Source organism: Talpa occidentalis, unplaced genomic scaffold (genome assembly GCF_014898055.3).
Source record: "Talpa occidentalis isolate TD23 unplaced genomic scaffold, MPIMG_talOcc4v2.1 talOcc4.11, whole genome shotgun sequence".
In the NCBI taxonomy this organism is placed as follows: domain Eukaryota; kingdom Metazoa; phylum Chordata; class Mammalia; order Eulipotyphla; family Talpidae; genus Talpa; species Talpa occidentalis.
The window spans coordinates 19,304,579-19,324,495 of NW_023601104.1; the positions used below are offsets into that span (position 1 = coordinate 19,304,579).

Consider the following 19,917-nt stretch of genomic DNA (forward strand, 5'->3'; position numbering starts at 1 on the left):
GCACAAAGTGTATTATGATCCAGTTAGTTCTTTGACCTTAGTGGGATTTTTTTTTTATTGAAATATAGCTACTGCAGTTTTAGTTGGCTGAGAGAGTTACATTGTATGTGGAAAAGGAACCTAAATAGAAAAACCACCAACTTGACCATTGTGAGCAGTTGAATTCGTAAGGAGGGAAAAGGAACATTTCTAATAGCCCTTAAATGGCCCGCCTATGACAAATATCTCTCCGTGCCAACCCATTCTTCATTCTTACTGTTTGAATTACCCTACCAAACAACAGGACTTCTCAGATCATTCTTCCATTTTAAAAATGTGTGGCGGCTCCCCATCTCCAACAGAATAAAGTGCAGGTCCTTGACAAGGCATACATGGAAGACCATTCACAGATGTCCTTCCTTGTCTTCAGTTTCCACCCTACCTTCCATCCTCCTCTCTGGCCACACCAACTACTCACCAGTTTATCCAGTACTTTCTTCTCTTTGTGGCTTTGTTTAAGTGGTGCCATTTTCCCGGGATAGCCTCCCTGCCCCCCATGTGCCTACCACCTCTTCCTTCAAGGCACAAACAGACCTCTGTTTTAGTTTCCCCTCAAACCTCACTCTCCCCTATCCCATGATTATGTCTTCATGTTGCTCTTAAACTCACTTTAAGCATTTTTTTTCTGTTATAACACTTATCTAGTGATGTTACTGCTATTTGTGTGTCTCTCTGAGCTGTAATCTCTTTGAAGGGGTTATATTTATCTGTGTATTCCTGTTTTCTAGAATGATGCCTGGCAGGTAGTAGGTATACAGCAAATATTAATTGCCTTGGAAGATCTGATTGATGTTAATATCTCCTACAGAGAAACACAATTGGTTAAGTACATTGCTATTTCCTGAATGCACTATTATCCTCCTAGGGATGATCTGTAAAATCCACTGCAAGGAAAAAGTGATTTCATTTTGCATGGAAGTTTAGAAGTATGGTGATATTGAAAAGGGTCATAAAAAGTAGAAAGGACTAAAGGAATAAAGAATTAGGGAGTGTGGCTAAAGAAACAAGAAGGAAATGAGACAAAAAGAGAGTGGAAAATGAAGAAAGAAGAGAGGAGAAAAGTAGACCAGAATGATTATGCAGCCAGGATTTTAGAATCTTACTTAAATTGCAGGGGAGTTCCTGGACAATGCTTTCTCACATGTCATTCCACACTCTCTTTTCTGAATGAACCCCATTTTGTATTCTTCTCATCACTCTCTGAAAAGACACAAGTATGCTTCTTACAACTGCCTTACAATTAGTGCATTGTCCTTTACTGTTTTCTGTGGAAAGCTGGAGGAGGCAGAGTAATATGGTGGAAAGGCACTCACTACACTGAGAATAGAATGCCTGGCACATCCCAACTCTGAGGCCTGAGCAAGGCACTTAGCCACCACCTTCACCTCAGAATCTTCATCTGTAAAATGGGATATTAATATATGCCCAGGTTTCCTTTACGGGTTATCATAAAGATCTATATAAGTGAAATAATATATATGAAGATACTTGATGAGCAGTCAGATGGTTCTGCAAATGAAGGTGATTGTTGCCTATTTGTTGAATCACTTGTCCAGTAGAAAGACTCCACTGGCAGATAGCATAGCCCTGTCTCCTGTTAATGAGCCCTATTTACAGAAAGGCAATAACAGGGTTTCTTTCTTATTGGTAGTATTCTGAGATCTCAGGAAACTGGCCTGTTTATAAATTGATGGTCCATGAGAGAGGCATAGAAGAAGCCATGGCACTTCCTTTTCAAAAAGAGCTGGAGAAATATAAGAACATTGATGAAGATGAACTTCTTGGCAAACTCTCAGAAGAGGAACTGAAACAGTTGGAAAATGTTCTTGATGACCTAGATCCTGAGGTGAGTGACCTGGACCCACAGCCGAGTGGTTAGTGACAGCACAGGATAAATGGTGCACCTTGGACCTTAAACAATGGCTGAGAAGTCCCTTAGCAGCGAACACAGATCTGTGTGTGTTCCTCCCCTGATTGATTCTGGGTCACTTGCCTTTTAAATTCACGAAGAGCCTCCATAGCCACATCTGTAATATGATATGGCAAATGGTGCTTCAGTTTAATGTAAATGGGGACAAAGCAGCAGCTCTCCTGCCAACCAGTGGCTAGGCACATATGCAGGCCTCCCTTCTAACAAACCTGTCCCTTTCAGAGGCAGTGCTTTCTGTCCACTTATGTCTGTGCAAACACCCTTTACTTCCTTCCCCTTCTTATAATAAACCTGCCCTTTTGAATATAAAAATAAATTAAAATTTAAAAATAAATGGAGACAGAGCCTCCCCTGGTGGCACAGCAGTTGAGCGCTGGGCTGCGAAGCTGCCCACAGCCTCTGTAGCGCCAGTTCGATCCCGGCCGCCAGTGAGGGTCCCACATGGCGCACAGACCTCTCCTGCCACCCTCTGCTCCCCTCAGCAGTGTACTTTGTCAGTCTGCCTGTTCTGCTCCCCGCTCTGGCTCTGGTGAATTCTCTCACCCTCCTGCGCTTCTGACTGTACCCAGTGCTTGTATAAATAAATAAATAAATCTTTAAAAATAAAATAAATAAATAATAAAAATAAATGGAGACAAATATTTTCCATTGGTTGAAGAAAGACAAGTCTAACTAGATGTCATAAGCTGAAAACTAAATAGCTTGTTGTAGTGTTTGATTGGTAAGCAGTTTCTTCAGCCCTGATGCTATTAACTTTACTTTAGAATCAGAAGCATCCAAAATAGTGAATTTAATAGAAATAAAAATGTCACTGCAAATTATTTACATGATTTTCTGAGGTGCCAGATACTTTGAATATTGCATTGTTTTTAAAGTAATGGTATTCATTTTTTTTAATAGTTTTTTTTTATAGAGGCATGTTTTTATTTATTTATTTATTATATTTGTTTGTTTGTTTTGTTTATACATGCACTGGGTACAGTCAGAAGCGCGGGAGGGTGAGAGAATTCACCAGAGCCAGAGCGGGGAGCAGAGCAGGCAGAAGGACCGAAGTACACTGCTGAGGGGAGCAGCGGGCGGCAGGAGAGGTCTGCGCACCATGCGGGATCCTCCTCCGGTGGCCGGGGAGCAGCCGGGGATTGAACCGGCGCCACAGAGGCCGCGGGCAACCTCGCAACCCAGCGCTCAACCGCTGCGCCACCGGGGAGGCCCTTCATTTTTCTTTTAAGAAAATGTAAGAAAGGCATCCCTAAGTTTAGTCAAACAGATATCAACATTTGCCACAACATTCACTTCCATGCTTGGATGTTTCCCCAAGAGATGGGGTATAAATAGAGAGTATAGAAAACCTAAATAAGGAACCAGGAAAAAGACTAATTATAATAAAGAAAAAATCAAAATCAACAAGCAACTATGAACTAGGGACACACTATGGGGGGCAGGAGGGGGAAGGAAAGGAGAGATTAGGGTCAAAATGAGGGGGGTGGGAATTGTATGGGGACTATAACCAAGATGAAAATACATGCATTGTGCAAAAATGAAAAATGATGTAAGAATTATATAAAATAAAATATATATTTAAAAAAAGAAATCATGTGTCTGTAAAAAAAAAAATAGTACAACCATATAACTAGAGCATCTTGTTAGAATCCCCAATTGCCTCCTGGGGACACCTTGGGTACAAACCCAGCCAAGCCTAAGTGACATCTGAGAGGGAAAAGGCCACGAAAGATGTCTGGCCTTTTGCTACCTCGTTCTAGTTTCAGAAAACTCAGAAGTTGTCTATGTTTTGCCTGCTTTTGCTGGGAGCCCTCTCTCAGCACAGCCTATTAAAGCAAGTGGGGCCTCATGAATATGCTGGAGACTTCAGCTCACCCCGTTCCGTTCTCTGCACAGGTATCCTCTCTGCCTCTCCTAGGTATAGCAAGGGGTGTTAACAGAGTATCCACTGGACAGACATCTTTCTTCCTGCTCACTTCTGTCTTTTCAGAGCGCTCTGCTGCCCGCTGGTTTCCGACAGAAAGACCAGACTCAGAAGGCAGCCACCGGTCCTTTTGACCGTGAGCACCTCCTGATGTACCTGGAGAAGGAGGCTTTGGAGCAGAAAGACAGGGAAGACTTTGTGCCCTTCACTGGAGAAAAGAAAGGTAAGGACGACAGGCAGCGCATCTTCGGCTTTCCTAATGTATTGTCAAGGGGGGTCTAGCAAGGGAGCTTACCTGCAAGAGGGAAATAAGCCCATGAACTGGATTCAGTATGAAAAAGAAGCATGCTGAGAGAGAGATGTTGTCATGCATTTGCTCAGCCCCACAGAAGGTACTCTACCAAGAGCGAACCCTAATGTAAACTGTCACCTTTGGGTGATAATGATGTCAATGTAGACTCAGCCATTGTAACTACTATACCAGTCTTCTGCAGGATGCCATAATGGGGGAGGCTGTGAGTGTGGGCACTGGGAATATGTGGGACTCTGTACTTTCCTCGGTGAACCTAGCACTACTTCGAAAAAGAGTATGTAGATTAATGGCAGAATATGTAGATTAATTAAAAGTATACTTAGGGCCTCCCCGGTGGCGCAGCAGTTGAGCGCTGGGTTGGGAAGCTGCCCGCGGCCTCTGCAGCGCCGGTTTGATCCCCGGCTGCTCCCCGGCCACCGGAGGAGGGTCCCACATGGCACGCAGACCTCTCCTGCCGCCCGCTGCTCCCCTCAGCAGTGTACTTCGGTCCTTCTGCCTGCTCTGCTCTCTGCTCTGGCTCTGGTGAATTCTCTCATCCTCCTGTGATTCTGACTGTTCCTAGTGCTTGTGTAAATAAATAAATAAATCTTAAAAATAAAATAAAATAAAAGTATACTTAGAGGGGCCTCCCTGGTGGCACAAGGGGTTAAGACGCAGCACTCTGAAGCTATCTGCAGCCACTGCAGCACGAGTTGGATCCCCGGCCAGGGAGGTGACCTGCATGGCGCAGCAGACCTCTCCTGCCTCGCCCGCTGCCCCCCTCAGCAGTGTATTTCTGTAGATCCACCTGTTCTGCTCCCCACTCTTTCTCTGGTGAATCCTCTCACCTTCCCCCAGCCTCACACCTCTGGCTTGTACCCCAGCTCTTGTATGCATAAATAAATAAATCTTAAAAAAAAAAAAAGTATACTTAGAGTGTGATGATACTTAAGTGAGTTCTGTGAAAAAATCTTTAGCCCCAAAGAAAAAAGTTTTGGACTTGTGAAACAGTGCTATGTGTAAGTGGCACCAGTGCTTCTCTCTTTGCTGGGTGAGTTACTGTCAGGGCCTTTGTACTCCATGCCGGGATGCCCCTTGCACCAGACCCTCGAAGCTACCATGAGGCCAGTGCAGGCAGTCCTTTATTTATCCAGCATTTCCCTAGCACCACCTCTGCAGAGCCATGGGCCTGGCGCTGCCGCCACAGGGAGATGCTGCCCTGCCCTGAGGAGCTTGTTGTGGAGTGAGAGGAGCCCTGTGATAGGCCACAGAGGCCCTCCCCAAGGAGCAGGAGATGTTTCTTCATGCCAGGTGTGAACTCTGACCCTGAGCTCCCCTTTGCAGGAAACACAGATATCAATCACCAGTCCAGGCATCTTAGTGACGGATGAGGACTTGGATCAGTAGATGCTAATGATTGTTGATAACCTCATGGCAATAGTCTTTTTAAAACAGAAATTAGATTGTGTCACTTCCCTGCTTAAAGTCCAAAATCCTTGCTGGGGTCCTCAGCCTGGGAGAGCCAGCCCCACCCTCCACTCTGCCTATACCTCTCCTCCCCCAGCTCAGTCCGTCCCACGGTCTTCATTTAACTCCCCAATCCTGCCACGTTCTTTTCCCGTCTCAAAGTCTTCTCATGGACCCTTCCCTTGAACCCACACCCCCATTTTCCACATTTTAGAAATCTCAGCTTAAGGAGCAGGGGCTCAGGTTTCCCCAACCTCTCTATCTGAAATAGACCCTCCTTACTGTCGTCATGCTTGTTCACTGCTTTCATAGCTCTGTGACTACACTATCGCTATTTATTTACATTGGATTTGGGGTGTTTTCCACATTAAGTCACGATCTCCAAGGTGGAGCCTTGTCTCTCTGGCATCTTGGCACAGACACTGCCAGAAGGGGAGGTACTTGATAAATATGGGTTCAAATAAATGCCATCTCTGAGCTCCTGTACCATGGCCCGGGGAGCAGGTGTGCCGTTCCTGGTGCCATATCTCATAGCACTGCTGCGTCCCTTACACAGCATCCTGGCTCTCCTCTGAATTGTGCGCATTCAGTGACTCATGTGCCATTGGTGATGTCATTTTAGTATGAAAATAAAAGCGATCACTTCTTGGCCTTTTGGCTAAGATCAAGTGTAGAAAATAAAAGTGAACAATGACAAATTGGGCAAATAACCAAGGATTACCATAGAACATGGAATTGTTTCTATGGCAGCATGGTTGCTATTGGACTAATATAATTGTGAAAGAAGAAATAAATTATAAGTCAAATCTTCACTAAAGTCCCACTATATACTGACATTAACGGGGGAAGCTGTTGTCTTCTCAGAGAGAGATTGGAACAGCAGCTATGTAAGTTATCTCTTGATTCATATTAATCTGCAGATGGTTCATGGGGGAGTTAGGAATGCAGGAGCTGTTTGAGGAATAGATGGGGTATATAATTGCACAATATTGATTAGAGAAGGTTGAAAAGCAACACAAATGAGCAGGGAGCATATTTTCCAGAGATCAGAGTGGGGAGTCTACCGGGCCCCAGAAGGACCAATGGATGAGCTTAGAGCAGTGGAAGGTCTTCTGGAGGGGGCCCTATATAACCTCTGCTCCAAATGCCATGTGCTCTAAGCCCCACAGGTTTTCCACGCCCACCCATAAACTGCCACCCACACAGTGCGACCTGACCTGCGTTTAGGAGGGTGGGCCTGGTAAAGGAATTTATGCACCCCAGGGAAGCAGGCTGGGGGTGTTTGGGCTGGAAATTCCAGGGCCCCAGCTAGCTGGAGTGTAGTCTAAGCAGGTGTCTGTGCTCTGGATGGGAATGCTCCGTTGGCCCGTGACTGCTCCATTGGTAGGTGGGGGGTGGGAGGTGAGTGCAGCAGAGGCCCCTCTTGCCCAAATCTGAGTTTCCCTTTCTGGTTAAGGACAAGCACCATCTCAGATTTCTGTGATGCAGAATGCAGCGCTCCTCCTGTAACCTTCCTTTCACAGATTATTGACAGTAATATTATCCCGGCAATTAGGGACTCCCAATTGGATGTTCGGTAGCTTAATGACATAGCCCCAAACGGCCAGAGCTACAATCTCTGGTCAGTGCCCTTACCCTACAATTAGGCGGCAGTACATAATGGTTTTTGTTTTTCTTCTGATTTTAAAGGGAGAGTCTTTATCCCCAAAGAAAAACCAATAGAGAGAAAGCCCGTAGAAGAAAAAGTAACCCTCGACCCAGAACTGGAGGAAGCCTTGGCCAGCGCCTCTGACACAGAACTCTACGATCTTGCAGGTTGGTTCTCAGCTCTGGCGAACTTTCCTGTGTGGCTCTGTGACCTCCAGGCAATGCTGGCACCCATGGCAGCGGCCTTTGAGCATTTCCATACTATCTATTATTACAAGTGAGTTGAGCCACTGTGTAGCTATAAGACTTGATGCAGGTGACTTACTCTCTCTAAGCAAACATGATTTTGCTGTACTTTAGCTGTAGACTGTAAAACCATATCTCTGTATAAAATGCCCAAATCATGCCCATCCTACAAAACTCAAGAGTTAGATGGGAAATCAAACAGAATAAATATGAAAGAGTATTGAGAACTTAAAATAATAGCCTTTAGGCTTCCTAGGGGCTTTCACATATGACATTTTACCACATGTCATCACAAAATTTTCTTGAAGTTCTTGCTTTTCCATGTAGTCACTGTTCAATTTCTTCCCACTAAGAGGTCTGTTAGCCTGACGTTGGAGCAGGAGTGACTTAGTGTTACATTCACTCACTAAGGTAAAGCCATATTCAGCTCAATCTGCTCATTTTTCCTAGTTTTCCTAACAATAGCAGCAAAATAGGGTCCTCCCTGGTAGCACAAGGGGTTAAGTCTCAGCACTATGAAGCTATCACCAGCCACTGCAGCACTAGATAGATCCCAGCCAGGGAGATGACCCACATGGCTCAGCAAATCTCTCCTGTCTCACCCGCTGCTCAGCAATGTATTTCAGTCAATCTGCCTATTCTGCTCCCCACTCTGTCTCTGGTGAATCCTCTCATCCCCCACACCTCTGACCTATACCCTAGCTCTTGTGTGCATAAATAAATAAATCTTAAAAAAAATAAAACAAAGATGGTGCCTGAGTCACACAGCTAAGAAGGTGATTTGTGATGATCGAATCTTAGCCCTGTGGTTGCTGTGGAGGGATCCTAACTATGGTTACTTCTCCTCCCAAGGGCTGCCTCATGATCTGTTCTGAAAGTGCCCAAAGGGAGAATTCAGGGCTGGGCTGGGCTTGAATTGCCAGGAAATATATAAGGTGTAAGGAGAAAGAAAAAAAGCACTGATCACTTGAGAGAGGATAGATCCTAAAATTCATACCAAAAGCAAACAAACATAAAACAACCAGGGGGACAATCCCTTAGGAAACTGTCTTACTCACCTTTACTAAGCCCTTCTCTCCCCCATCCTCTGAACTCAGGAGGAAGTGGGAGGAAGAGGGAAGCGGGGATGGTGGCATCTTCTCTAGGATGGATCTTTCTGAAAGATCTGGAACAGCCCTGTGAGTAGGTGAGTCGATAGCCATCGAGATTTAGACAAGAAATGTCATCGTGGCAGATCAAGAGCAGAAAGACAGGCAGTTCATTAAGGGAGCAGCAGATGGCCTGTAAGACAGAACCTTGTGGTTACCACCCAAAGTCTGGTCTCAGCTCTGCTGGTGTAGAGATTTGATCCTGACAATGATGCATATTATAGCTGTCAGATTGGGGCCAGGCTGTAAATGACTGATCAACTAGCCAGATTCACAAGAAGGAGATGAAATGAAAATTAAAACTTGACATCAGGAGGCCTCCCTTCTGGCGCAAGGGGCTAAGTCGCAGCACTACGAAACTATCTGCAGCCACTGCCGCATGAGTTCGATCCCTGGCCAGGGAGGTGACCCGCATGGCACAGCAGACCTCTCCTGTCTTGCCTGTTGCTCCCCTCAGCAGTGTATTTCCATCTGTCCATTCTGCTCCCTACTCTGTCTCTGGTGAATCCTCTCACTTCCCCACACTTCTGGCCTACACCCCAGCTCTTGTATGCATAAATAAATAAATCTTTAAAAAAAAAAAACTTGGGCCTCCCTGATGGCACAGGCGGTTGAGGGCGACACTGTGAAGCTGTCCACAGCCTCTGCAGTGTGGGTTCAATCCTGGACAGCTGGCGAGATACCCACATGGCATGGCAGACCTCACCTGTCTCGCCCATTGCTCCCCTCAGCAGTGTATTTCAGTCAGTCTACCTGTTCTATTCCCCGCTCTGTCTCTGGTGAGCCCTCTCACCTCCCGCACATCTGGCCTGTACCCCAGTTCTTGTATAAATAAATAAATCTTTAAAAAAAAAAACTTGACATTGAGCTAATTATGATTCGAAGTGCTCAGTGAGTACAGAGCCAAAGACAGATAGGTTGGATGGTTTCAGTGACCTGTGGTTATCAAATAAGGCATCTTTTCCCTAGATAGTGCAGGAAACAGTGATAAATTCTTATTTATTAAGAATTTGTTATTTAATAAGACGTTGTAAAGAACTTAAAACAGTGTCTGACATAGAAAGTTGTTTAATCTTTGTAAAACGTAAAATATAATTATTTTATAGATGAGGAAACTGAGGCTCAGAGGCACTTAGTAACTTCCCAAGTCACTCGCGTAGCACATCATATGTTAGTGTTCCCCGGTGGCACTCACATCCTAGACTTGCTGGCTTAAGCGTTTGCTCTCTCAAACTGTATAGCCTGCCTCCCTCTTATTTGTAGATTACAGTTTATAGCTGATGAGTTTAGAGGCCTCCTCTGCCACCTGTTGACAGATTATTCTGGGATCCTGCTCCAGGAGGCCAATCTCACCTATAGTTTCATCAACATAGGCAAAGCAGTATGGGCACTGTGGGGCTGCTATTTGCGTACTGTGCTGCCTCCTGCTGCAAGTTCCAGGTACTACAGGAGACTCAGACAGTAGTCTTCAAGTTTTTATTGCTGACACCTCTTCTGTTATTTCCCACCTTGGGGTACTCTAGATGGGTAAGGACAATTTCTTTTGGTTCTGAGAAATGGGAGAGATGAGGCTTACAGCAAAAAAGATCCTAGATCTTGCTGATACTTGCCTCTGGGAAAACACATGTCATAATCTATAAAAAGTTAGATCTTGAAAAGGGCCTCCCTCGTGGCACAAGGAGTGAAGACACAGCCTGTAGGGCTATCCGCAGCCGCTGCAGCGTAAGTTCGATCCCCGGCCAGGGAGCTACCCACATGGCACAGTAGACCTCTCCTGACTCGCCCACTGCTCCCCTCAGCAGTGTATTTCAGTCAGTCTGCCTGTTCTGCTCCCTACTCTGTCTCTGGTGAATCCTCTCACCCCACCCAGCACCCCCATTTCTTGTATGCATAAATAAATAAATCTTTAAAAAGAAAAAAAGTTAGATCTTAAAGTATCTTTAGAGTCAAGACTACCTTCATATTTTAGAGATGAGAAAACTGAAGGGAGTAATTCTATATAAATAGGAAGTCTAAGCAAGTTACAGTAATTTGAGGACATAATTAGACCGTTGTCCCTTATTTCCTAAATGCTTCCACATGTTTAATATAGGAGATTGCTAGTGGTCTCAGAAGGAGGGTTTTTTAAGAAAGCTTGTTTAACACTACACAAGTGCCTTGCACTGTTTTAGGAAGGTAGGATCTGGAGACATACTCATAATATGAAGAATTGTTCTTTTGGGGCCTCCCTGGTGGCACAAGGGGTTAAGCACAGTGCTGTGCGGCAATCCACAGCCTCTGCAGCAAGGGTTCGATACCCAGCCGGCCAGGGAGATTCCCACATGGCGCGGCAGACCTCTCCTGACTCGCCTGCTGCTCCCCTAGGCAGTGTATTTCAGTCAGTTTGCCTGTTCTGTTCCCCACTCTGTCTCTGATGAATCTTCTCCCCCACCCCACATCTCTGGCCTGTACCCCAGCTTTTGTGTGCATAAATAAAATAAATCTTTTTAAAAAAAGAATTATTCTTTAAAGGACAAATTAACAATGTGGACAACCTAACATGCTTTTCCAAACATTACTTATTGGTTATCTTTGTTTGCAGCTGTTCTTGGAGTACACAATTTGCTCAATAACCCAAAGTTTGATGAAGAAATGCCCAGTGCAAAAGGCGGCAAAGGACCTATAAGAAGTAAGTTGATATAAAATCTGTGGTTTTATGGAACTTGAGAACCTCCAGGTGTACTGGTAAGAGAGAGAGTTGTTGACTGGGCCTTCTGGTGAGTCCAGACTTCTGTCTTTCACACGCAGAGGGTGGATTTTCTTAGTTCACCAAGGACTATTGAACTCTGAGCAAGCAAACCAGACTAGAGTAACTTATAATGGCATCCCTGTTGGACGAGTACCAATCAGTGTGTTTTGCCCAAGAAATGCTCTTAGTAGGTCTGTTCAGTCAAAAGATAAAATCTCTGATAAAAAGTTACATGGTCAGCACAGAATGCAAGCACAATTTCATGTTCCTAACAATGATTTGATCAACTTTAGTGTTTTAGATTAGTTCTCGTCTCTATTCAAGTAACTTTTCCATCTCAGTAATGGATGCTTATCATTAGACTTTGAACACCCACTACCCCAGAGAACATGAAAAGCACAGTGGCATATTTACACAGAAAGTTCCAGACTGCCTTCTATGTCAGCATTTTCTGGGGAAGTGTATAGCTCATTAGTGAGACATCACTTACTCATTCATCTGTCATCTAGCAAATACCTACTGGGTGTCAGGAATGTTCTGAACTTAAGTACAAAGATAAAAGTGGTCCCTGCCCAATAGAACTTATCTGTCTGTGATAGAAAACGGCCAGTCATCAGGTAATTTACATACATATGGTGTGATCCAGGTGCTGAGAAAATACAGAACATCACAGCTTCTTTTAGATTAATTGTATTTTATTCTCTTTGATGGACACTTGGAAGTTGCTTTCTTTTCTCGGCAGCATATTTTTAAACTATAATTATAATTATATAGCATAATTTACTCTTAACATTATCCCTTTAATTTTCTTTCTGGTTTCTTATACATACCAGTGAAAAATATTCATCAATTTTAACTTTAATAGCAAACGGTAACATTCTGGCATGTGTTGGCTACTAAAGTCTAGTGTAAAACTTCTGTGCTTTTATACATACACACCTATCATTAACTTTTTAAAAAACTTAATTTTCTTAGAGAATTTTTAGGTTCACAGCACAATTGAGAGGAAAACAGAGTTTCTGTATATGTCCTCTGCCCCTACACATACACAGCCTTCCCAATTGTCAATATCATGCAGCAGAGGGGAACATAAGTTACAGGGACACCTCCAAGGACACCTCATTATCACCCTAAGTCCATAGTTTGCATTAGGCTACGCTCGAGGGTTGTATAACCAATAGGTTATACAAATGTCCAATAACATGTGCCTCCTTGATGGCACAAGGGGTTAAGTCTCAGCACTATGAAGCTAGCCACAGCCACTGCAGCAGGAGTTCAATCTCTGGCCAGGGATCTAACCTACATGGTGCAGCAGATCTCTTCTGTCTTGCCCGCTGCTCCCTCAACAGTATATTTCAGTCAATCTGCCTATTCTGCTCACTCTGTCTCTGGTGAATCATCTCCACCTTCCTCCCTGCACCTCTGGCCTACACCCCAGCTCTTATATGCATAAATAAATAAAATAAATCTTTAAAAAATATGTTTCATAGCATGTATCCACCATTACAGTATCATGGAGAGCTGTTTCACTGCCCTGTAATCCCTGTGTTCTGCCTTCTCATCTCCCATTCTCCTCTAACCCCTGGCAACCACTGATATTTTACTTTCTCCACAGTTTTGTCTTTTCCAGAATATAATTGGAATCATACAGTGTGTAACTTTCTCAGACTGCCTTCTTTCACTTAGCAATATGCATATAAGATTTCTCCTCCATGTCTTTTCCTGACTTGAGCTCATTTTTCTTTAGTGCTGAAAAATATTCCATTATAAAGATGCTTCACAGTTTATTTATCCAGTCACCTGCTACAGAACTTCTTGGTTTCCTCCAAATTTGGTAAATTATGAATAAGGCTGCTATAGGCATTCCTGTGAAGGTATCTGTGAGAACATATATTCTCAACTCCTCTGGTTAAATATCAAGGAACATGATTGCTAGAAGTTATAGTACGAGCATATTAGATTGATAAGAAACCACAAACAGTATTTCAAGCTGGCCACACCATTTTTGTATTCCCACTAGCAAAGACTGAGAATTTCTGTTGCTCCACATCCTCACCAGCATTTGCTTTTTCAGTGTTCCAGATTTTGGTCATTCTGATAGGAATATAGTGTTATTTCATTGTTTTCATTTGTATTTCCCTAATGATATATGATCTGGAACATCTTTTTATATGCTTATTTGTCATCTCTATATCATCTTTGGTGAGATGTCTGCTAAGGTGTTTGACCCATATTTTAATCAGGTTGTTTTCTTGTTGATTTTTAAGAGTTCTTTATATTACATACTTTGGAGTGATATAGAGATACACACACACATATAAAAAATATTTTTTGTTACTTGCTTTTCAGAATTCTTCCACTCTTCTTTTCCACTTCTTTCTTATCCTATGCCTTCCTCAAGCTAAAGCTCTAAAATGGTATCAGAAAAAAAATGGTTCATGGTCAAGTGGCGAGAGCAATATTAAGGTCTGGGAAATGAAGCGACTCATTTCATTTTTATATCTCAGATTCTATGGTTTAGTTTTTGTAGCTATTTAAAGAGGTCCTTATGAACAGCAGTAGCTGCCCATGAATGTTCTTTTTGGGGTAGGAGTTTGCCGTAGGGCCTCCTGTGCTTTTGACTCCATTCAGTGTCAGCTACTGAGACTTGTCATTGCAACTCAGAACCATCAACCTTTGTAATCCGAACCATACAATTTCCATGCTTGCATAGTTGAAGATAAACTTTTACTGGTATTAGAGTATTTTTGGTGTATATATACTGATAGATACTTGTATCATATCAGCCGGTATTAGAGTATTTTCAGTATCAGCATATAAAAGAAAGGTCATTTGCAGAAAAGGCATCTCCAATTCTGACAGGAGAACTCTAACATTTTCTTTTCATATTTGAACTTGTTTCTTAGATGTGGTAAAAGGTGAAAAGGTAAAGCCAATATTTGAGGAACCACCTAATCCCACAAATGTGGAAGTAAGTCTGCAGCAGATGAAAGCCAACGATCCCAGCCTGCAAGAAGTCAACCTCAACAACATTAAGGTATTTCATTAGGACTGTTGTCAGTCACTTGATTTATCTTGATTTAAAGTAGGTAAAAAAACTTAATGGGGCCTCCCTGGTGGCCTAGGGGTTAAGTATCAGCACTAACACCAAGACAGCTCACTGCGGTGGTGGTCTGAGTTAGATCCCCTGCCTGGGAGCTAACCCACATGGCACAGCAGACCTCTCCTATGTCACCCTCTGCTCCCCTCAGCAGTGTATTTTAGTAGATCTGCCTCTTCTGTTCTCCACTCTGTCTCTGGTGAATCCTCACACCCTCCCCCCCCATATACCTCTGCTACACCTCGTTTCTTCTGCGCACACACACACACACACACACACACACACAAACCCAACAAAAAACTTAATGTTTTCACACTTGTGTGCAATTCTTTGTGTCAATGATTTAGAAGCCTTTGAGGCTGGTTTTGAGGAGAGATATCCTATTTAAAAGAATAATATTTGAAAAAAAATGATTTCTAGAATTATTTAAGACTCACAGTACTGTGTTAGATATAATAGATTAGTTATCTATTACTAAATAACAAATTGTTCTAAAACTTAGAGGCTTAAACCAATAAACTTTTATAATTTTACAACAATTTCTGAGTGACAGGAATTGAGAGGTGACTTAGCTGGTTAGTTGTAGTTTGCCATCTCAAATGAGGCTGTAGTGAAGTAATCAGGCAGGCTGCTCTCTTCTGAAGGCTTGACTGGGGCAGGAGGATTCACTTCCAAGATGGTGCCTTTATGTGACTTTTGACAGGAAGCCTCAGTTTCTTACCACATGGGCCTCACCATAGGGCTGCCTGAGTGTCCTCATGTCATCACAGCTGACTTCCCCAGAGTAAATGATACAGACAGAAAAGAGCAAGTAAGCAGGAAGCCACTGTGCCTTTCATGTTCTAGTCTCTGAAGTCTCACATTGTCATGTCCACTTTATTCTATTTGGCAATAAGTCATGTTACTCTCTCAAAGGGAGAGGGTGTGGTGTGTGGGGCATTGTTTAATACCTCTTCTGTTCATGAAACTCACTGTGTTCCATATCCTTTGCTAAATCCTTGAAATTCATTATCTCATTTACTCCTTAGTGGACTTTAAAGAGGTTAAGGTCCCCATGGACACAGCTAGTCTCTAGTGCATCAAGATCTCAAGTCAGTCTCTACCTGTGCCCCATATTGTCTCCCTCCCCAGTATACCCCAATACCCAGTACCTCCCCAGTACTGTGCTGAGTCATATAAGAGAGGAAGTAAGATTTATTTGGTCTTTATTCTGAAGAACTTGTATTAGAGAAAAACACTAAACAGATAATTACAACATGTGATAAACCCCTAAATGTTATGGAATTGTCAGTAAGGAAAAGCCAGTAATAAAGGTGATGTCATACTTTAGCTGGATCTTAAAATATGAATAGGAATTCATCAAAGAAAAGAACAGAAGGATTGCTAGATAAAGGGGAAAATGTATCTAAAGCAATGAAGGGAAGAAAAAGATCATGGTATAGTAAAAGAATAGCAAGTCTTGCTAGACTATGGAGAATGAGAGAGAAAAATAGGGAAATGTGGCGTGTGCATAATTTCTTGTTAGGGCAAACAGATCAGAATGTCATATTGTTTTATCTTCCTGGGTTGGACACTGAGTGGTGCTATTGACGCAGGGTAACTTGGTTGCTGGAGAATGGGTGTTGAATATCTTTTAGAGGATACCATACAATTTGCCATCTAAATATATAAAATATTCAAAAAGCTTGGGGTAGGATACTTCAAAATGGATCATCAGCTCTCTGTGTCTTCCTCATCTTAGAATATTCCAATTCCAACCCTGAAGGAATTCGCAAAGGCTCTGGAGACCAACACTCATGTAAAGAAGTTCAGTCTGGCTGCAACCCGAAGCAATGACCCTGTGGCAATTGTGAGTAAAATTCTTATTAATATAATATGAAAATATTTAATTTTTTAGAAACTACTTATAATTCCTTTTATCAACAAACATTTTTTGGATCTGGTAAATTTATTTTCTACACAATTAATAAGCAAAATTAGCTATTAGAAGACAGTAAAACAGAAACCAACTGTCAGGCACTTTGAATTAACTGATTTTGTTAGCATTATACTTTTAGGAGAAAGAAACAGGATTGGATTAGGAGGCATTTAGCTAAATATATATTTAAATTTCATCCTGTGCTTATATAAATTTTATGAAACTTTTGCTATGTACAATAACACTTTGGTCAATAGGTATTGTAAGACTCCCAAATCCTATAGGAATTCAGAACATATAAAAAATGTTAAAGTATATTTCATCTAAATCTTTGAAATGGATTAATGTTTCAAAAACACTTTAAACAACTGAATCTTGAAACATTTTTTGTTTGACACTATTAACCAATGTTAAAGGAAACTGACTGTGGCAGCCCTGGTGCTGAGACCACCAAGATACCTCACTTAACTGTAGTTAAGGAATCTAGTCTTGCTGGTCAATATGGAATTTTCTGGTCAGCACTACTGAGGTAATCTTTTCCATTCCCCAAAGGAAAGATATTCTGCCACATGACCTTTCTGTTTCCCATAAGTATGTTACCCAAGCCAGAGATAATTTCTTTTTCCTTTATCTTGCCTTCTTTCTACCTATAAAAGCCTTTCATTATGTACTGTTTTTGAGAACTCTCTTATGTGCTACCTGGCAGGTAGCCCAGTTCACAGATCATCAAATAAAGCCCAGCAGATCTTTAAAATTAACTCATTTTTATTTAACACCCGTATATGAAAAAAAAAAAAAAAAAGCCTTGTTGCTTCTATGTATTTTAGGTAATTCAGCTAAATAAGGAAGCATCTTGACCCAAGAAATGACTGCCATTGCTATCATCAGGGTTATTCCTTAATAGCTAACATTTCTTGCGCAGTTAGTAAATGCCAACACTGATCTCTGCGCTTTACACGCATCACCTCATCTAAGCCTCACTACAATGCTATGAGGTGTATACTATTATTAGTTTCCACTTTATCAAATGAGCAATCTGAGGTACACAAAGGTTAACTTTTCTAAAGTAACACAGCCAGTTAGTGGCAGAGCCAGGATTTACCACTGGTCTTTCTGGTTCCACAACCAGGATGTTTAACCATCGAGCTGTGCTATATTTACATAACAATGCCTCACTGTCAGACATTTGCTAAAATGTTAGCAGGAGACTGAGCACCAGCCTGAGATTCTATAGCACCTAATATTCTGCTCTTGACTCAAGCTAGAAGAATAGATGTTTTCTTGACTTGATGTGACTTAAAGTAACATGTCTTTTGGAAGATCTAAAATAGCATTAAAAACTGATAACCTGAAAGTAATGACTACTAACCATGGTGCTGGTGCAGAATAGATGTTTGAAAAATACTTGTTAAGTGAATGAAAGAACATACTCTCCACCCCTGTAGCAACACAGAATATTTCCATGATGACCACAGCAAACTTGAAATAAGCACTCATGTAAAAGAGGAACTAAGCTACAAAATTGATGTTTTCACCTGTAATTATTACATCGCTAAATTTGTAGGTTGAGGGCAGTTTTGGATTTGAAGCCTATAGTTAAAGTAGAAAAAGAGCAGAACTAGATCATTGGTAAAGTGAAATTAACAGTTTAAAGGTTCTGATCTGTACATGATTTTCTAAAATCTCTTCCCTTCAGTAGATTTGTTTTCAATATAGCAAACATTCACAATACATTTTATATGTAGATGACTAAAGGGATGAGTAAAGAAATGATATATCACTCTTATTTAATATAGTAAATATTTTATTTACAGAAAAATGGCAGGAGTGGGAAAAGTTTATAATCCATTGTGAATTCTACCAGTAAATAATTTCTATACTTGGTCAACTGGGTAGCTTGCTAAGTGAACTAAATAAACTCCAAATATAAGCTCTTTGATACTGTTTTCAATACAGTATCAAACACTATACACTATTGTTGAATATACACTATATTGTGGTATATTGTTGAATATATACTATTCAACACTATGTGTTGAATGCATTCCATGTGAGAAACACACAATACCACTGTGAGGAATAATTGCTGTCCTTAAGGATGTAAAAAGAAAAGCCTCTTTCAGCCTTATGTCTAGATAGCTTCATGTGGTCCAGCCCTCACCTGCTTGCCCCCAATTGGTTCTCTAGCTGTGAGGCAGCCAAAAGAGAACCTTTCTATAGATTGAAAGTTGGTTGATTTACCCCACAGGCAATTGAGACTATGATTATGGCTGAAAAACTCAATGTTGAGAATTAAAAAGCAGCATGAAAGCAAAGAGCTTCAAGAGATTTTCTATTTAAGGTTCAAAAATAGATTCAATGAGTCATTTATAGCATTACTGTGAATGCAAACAAGCTGTGTATACGTAAGATGGCATTATCCCCACTTTACAGATAGGTGAACTGAGGCTCAGAGAGGTTAAGTAACAACAAAGATTACACAGTATATGACTAAGCCAGGAATGAATTTAAGTGACCTATACTTAACTTCAGTTCACCATGCTGCAAATGCTCCCATCTAACCACCCTCATAGCAGAAACTCGCCCCCACTGAGTGGCAATATAGAGAAAATCCCCAAATATGTAAAAGAAAATGTTATAATTATTAACATTGGTGCCACATAAAAGTCAAGAATTTAGGACAGCACTATCCAATAGAAATAAAATGAATCACAAATATAAAACACATATGTGACTTTTAAGTTTTCTAGTAGTCACATTAAAAAAAAAAACCTAAAAGTTAATTTTAATGATACATTTTATTTAAACCAGTAACCCAAAATATTATCATTTCAAAATGGAATTGGAAAATGTGATGTGATATTTTACCTTATTTTTTTCATTATATATTTTTGAAATCCAGTGTGTGTTTCACATTTACAGCACATCTCACTTGAGACTAACCATTTTTTAAGGACTCACTAGTGAGGTGTCTTGTGGCTACCGTTTGGACATTGCAAGAAAACTGCATTTCCACACAATACTGTCAAGTGTAGAAAGCAAAACTCTCTCTCTTGAAAAATGTATTTCTGCTCTGATTATTTGTACAAAATTTAAGAAATTTGATCTTTGTTTTACCACTCTTATCCCCAGCACATGCAATAGGTGCTCAAATATTTGCTGTACTAAAATGAACTTGGGCCTACGGTCCAGGCTTATGTTTGGCTAAATCTCCCCTGTTTTGTTCAGTGTGAGAGAAGTGTTTTCTTAAGCTTAAAAGAAATTAGCAAGATCCTGGCTACTTGCCAGAAGGTCCTGCAACTTTTTTTAATAAAGGCCTAATTGCTCTATTGCTCTGACATTTTGTTATTCTAATAATGAAAGTAGATCCCAAAGCTTACGGCATCCATAAGGAAAGGCCTGATGCATTCCCTTCTGGAGTTCTAATTAAAATTTATACGTTTAATCCTAATTAAAGGCCTAGCACTGAATAAATGCA

The 19,917-nt window shown here is 41.5% G+C and overlaps 1 protein-coding gene across 5 annotated transcripts in view; it reads left to right on the forward strand.

Moving 5' to 3' along the window:
• TMOD2 (tropomodulin 2) overlaps nt 1-19,917 on the forward strand; it is a 53,148-nt gene that overhangs the window by 12,480 nt on the left and 20,751 nt on the right. For all 5 annotated transcript variants that reach the window (XM_037502487.2, XM_037502486.2, XM_037502489.2 and 2 more), the window contains exons 2-7: nt 1,691-1,885; nt 3,960-4,116; nt 7,342-7,467; nt 11,275-11,361; nt 14,328-14,458; nt 16,263-16,370. In XM_037502487.2, coding sequence (XP_037358384.1) covers nt 1,730-1,885; nt 3,960-4,116; nt 7,342-7,467; nt 11,275-11,361; nt 14,328-14,458; nt 16,263-16,370 — 765 coding nt within the window. In that variant the 5' untranslated portion in view covers nt 1,691-1,729. The remainder of the gene's footprint in view (nt 1-1,690; nt 1,886-3,959; nt 4,117-7,341; nt 7,468-11,274; nt 11,362-14,327; nt 14,459-16,262; nt 16,371-19,917) is intronic.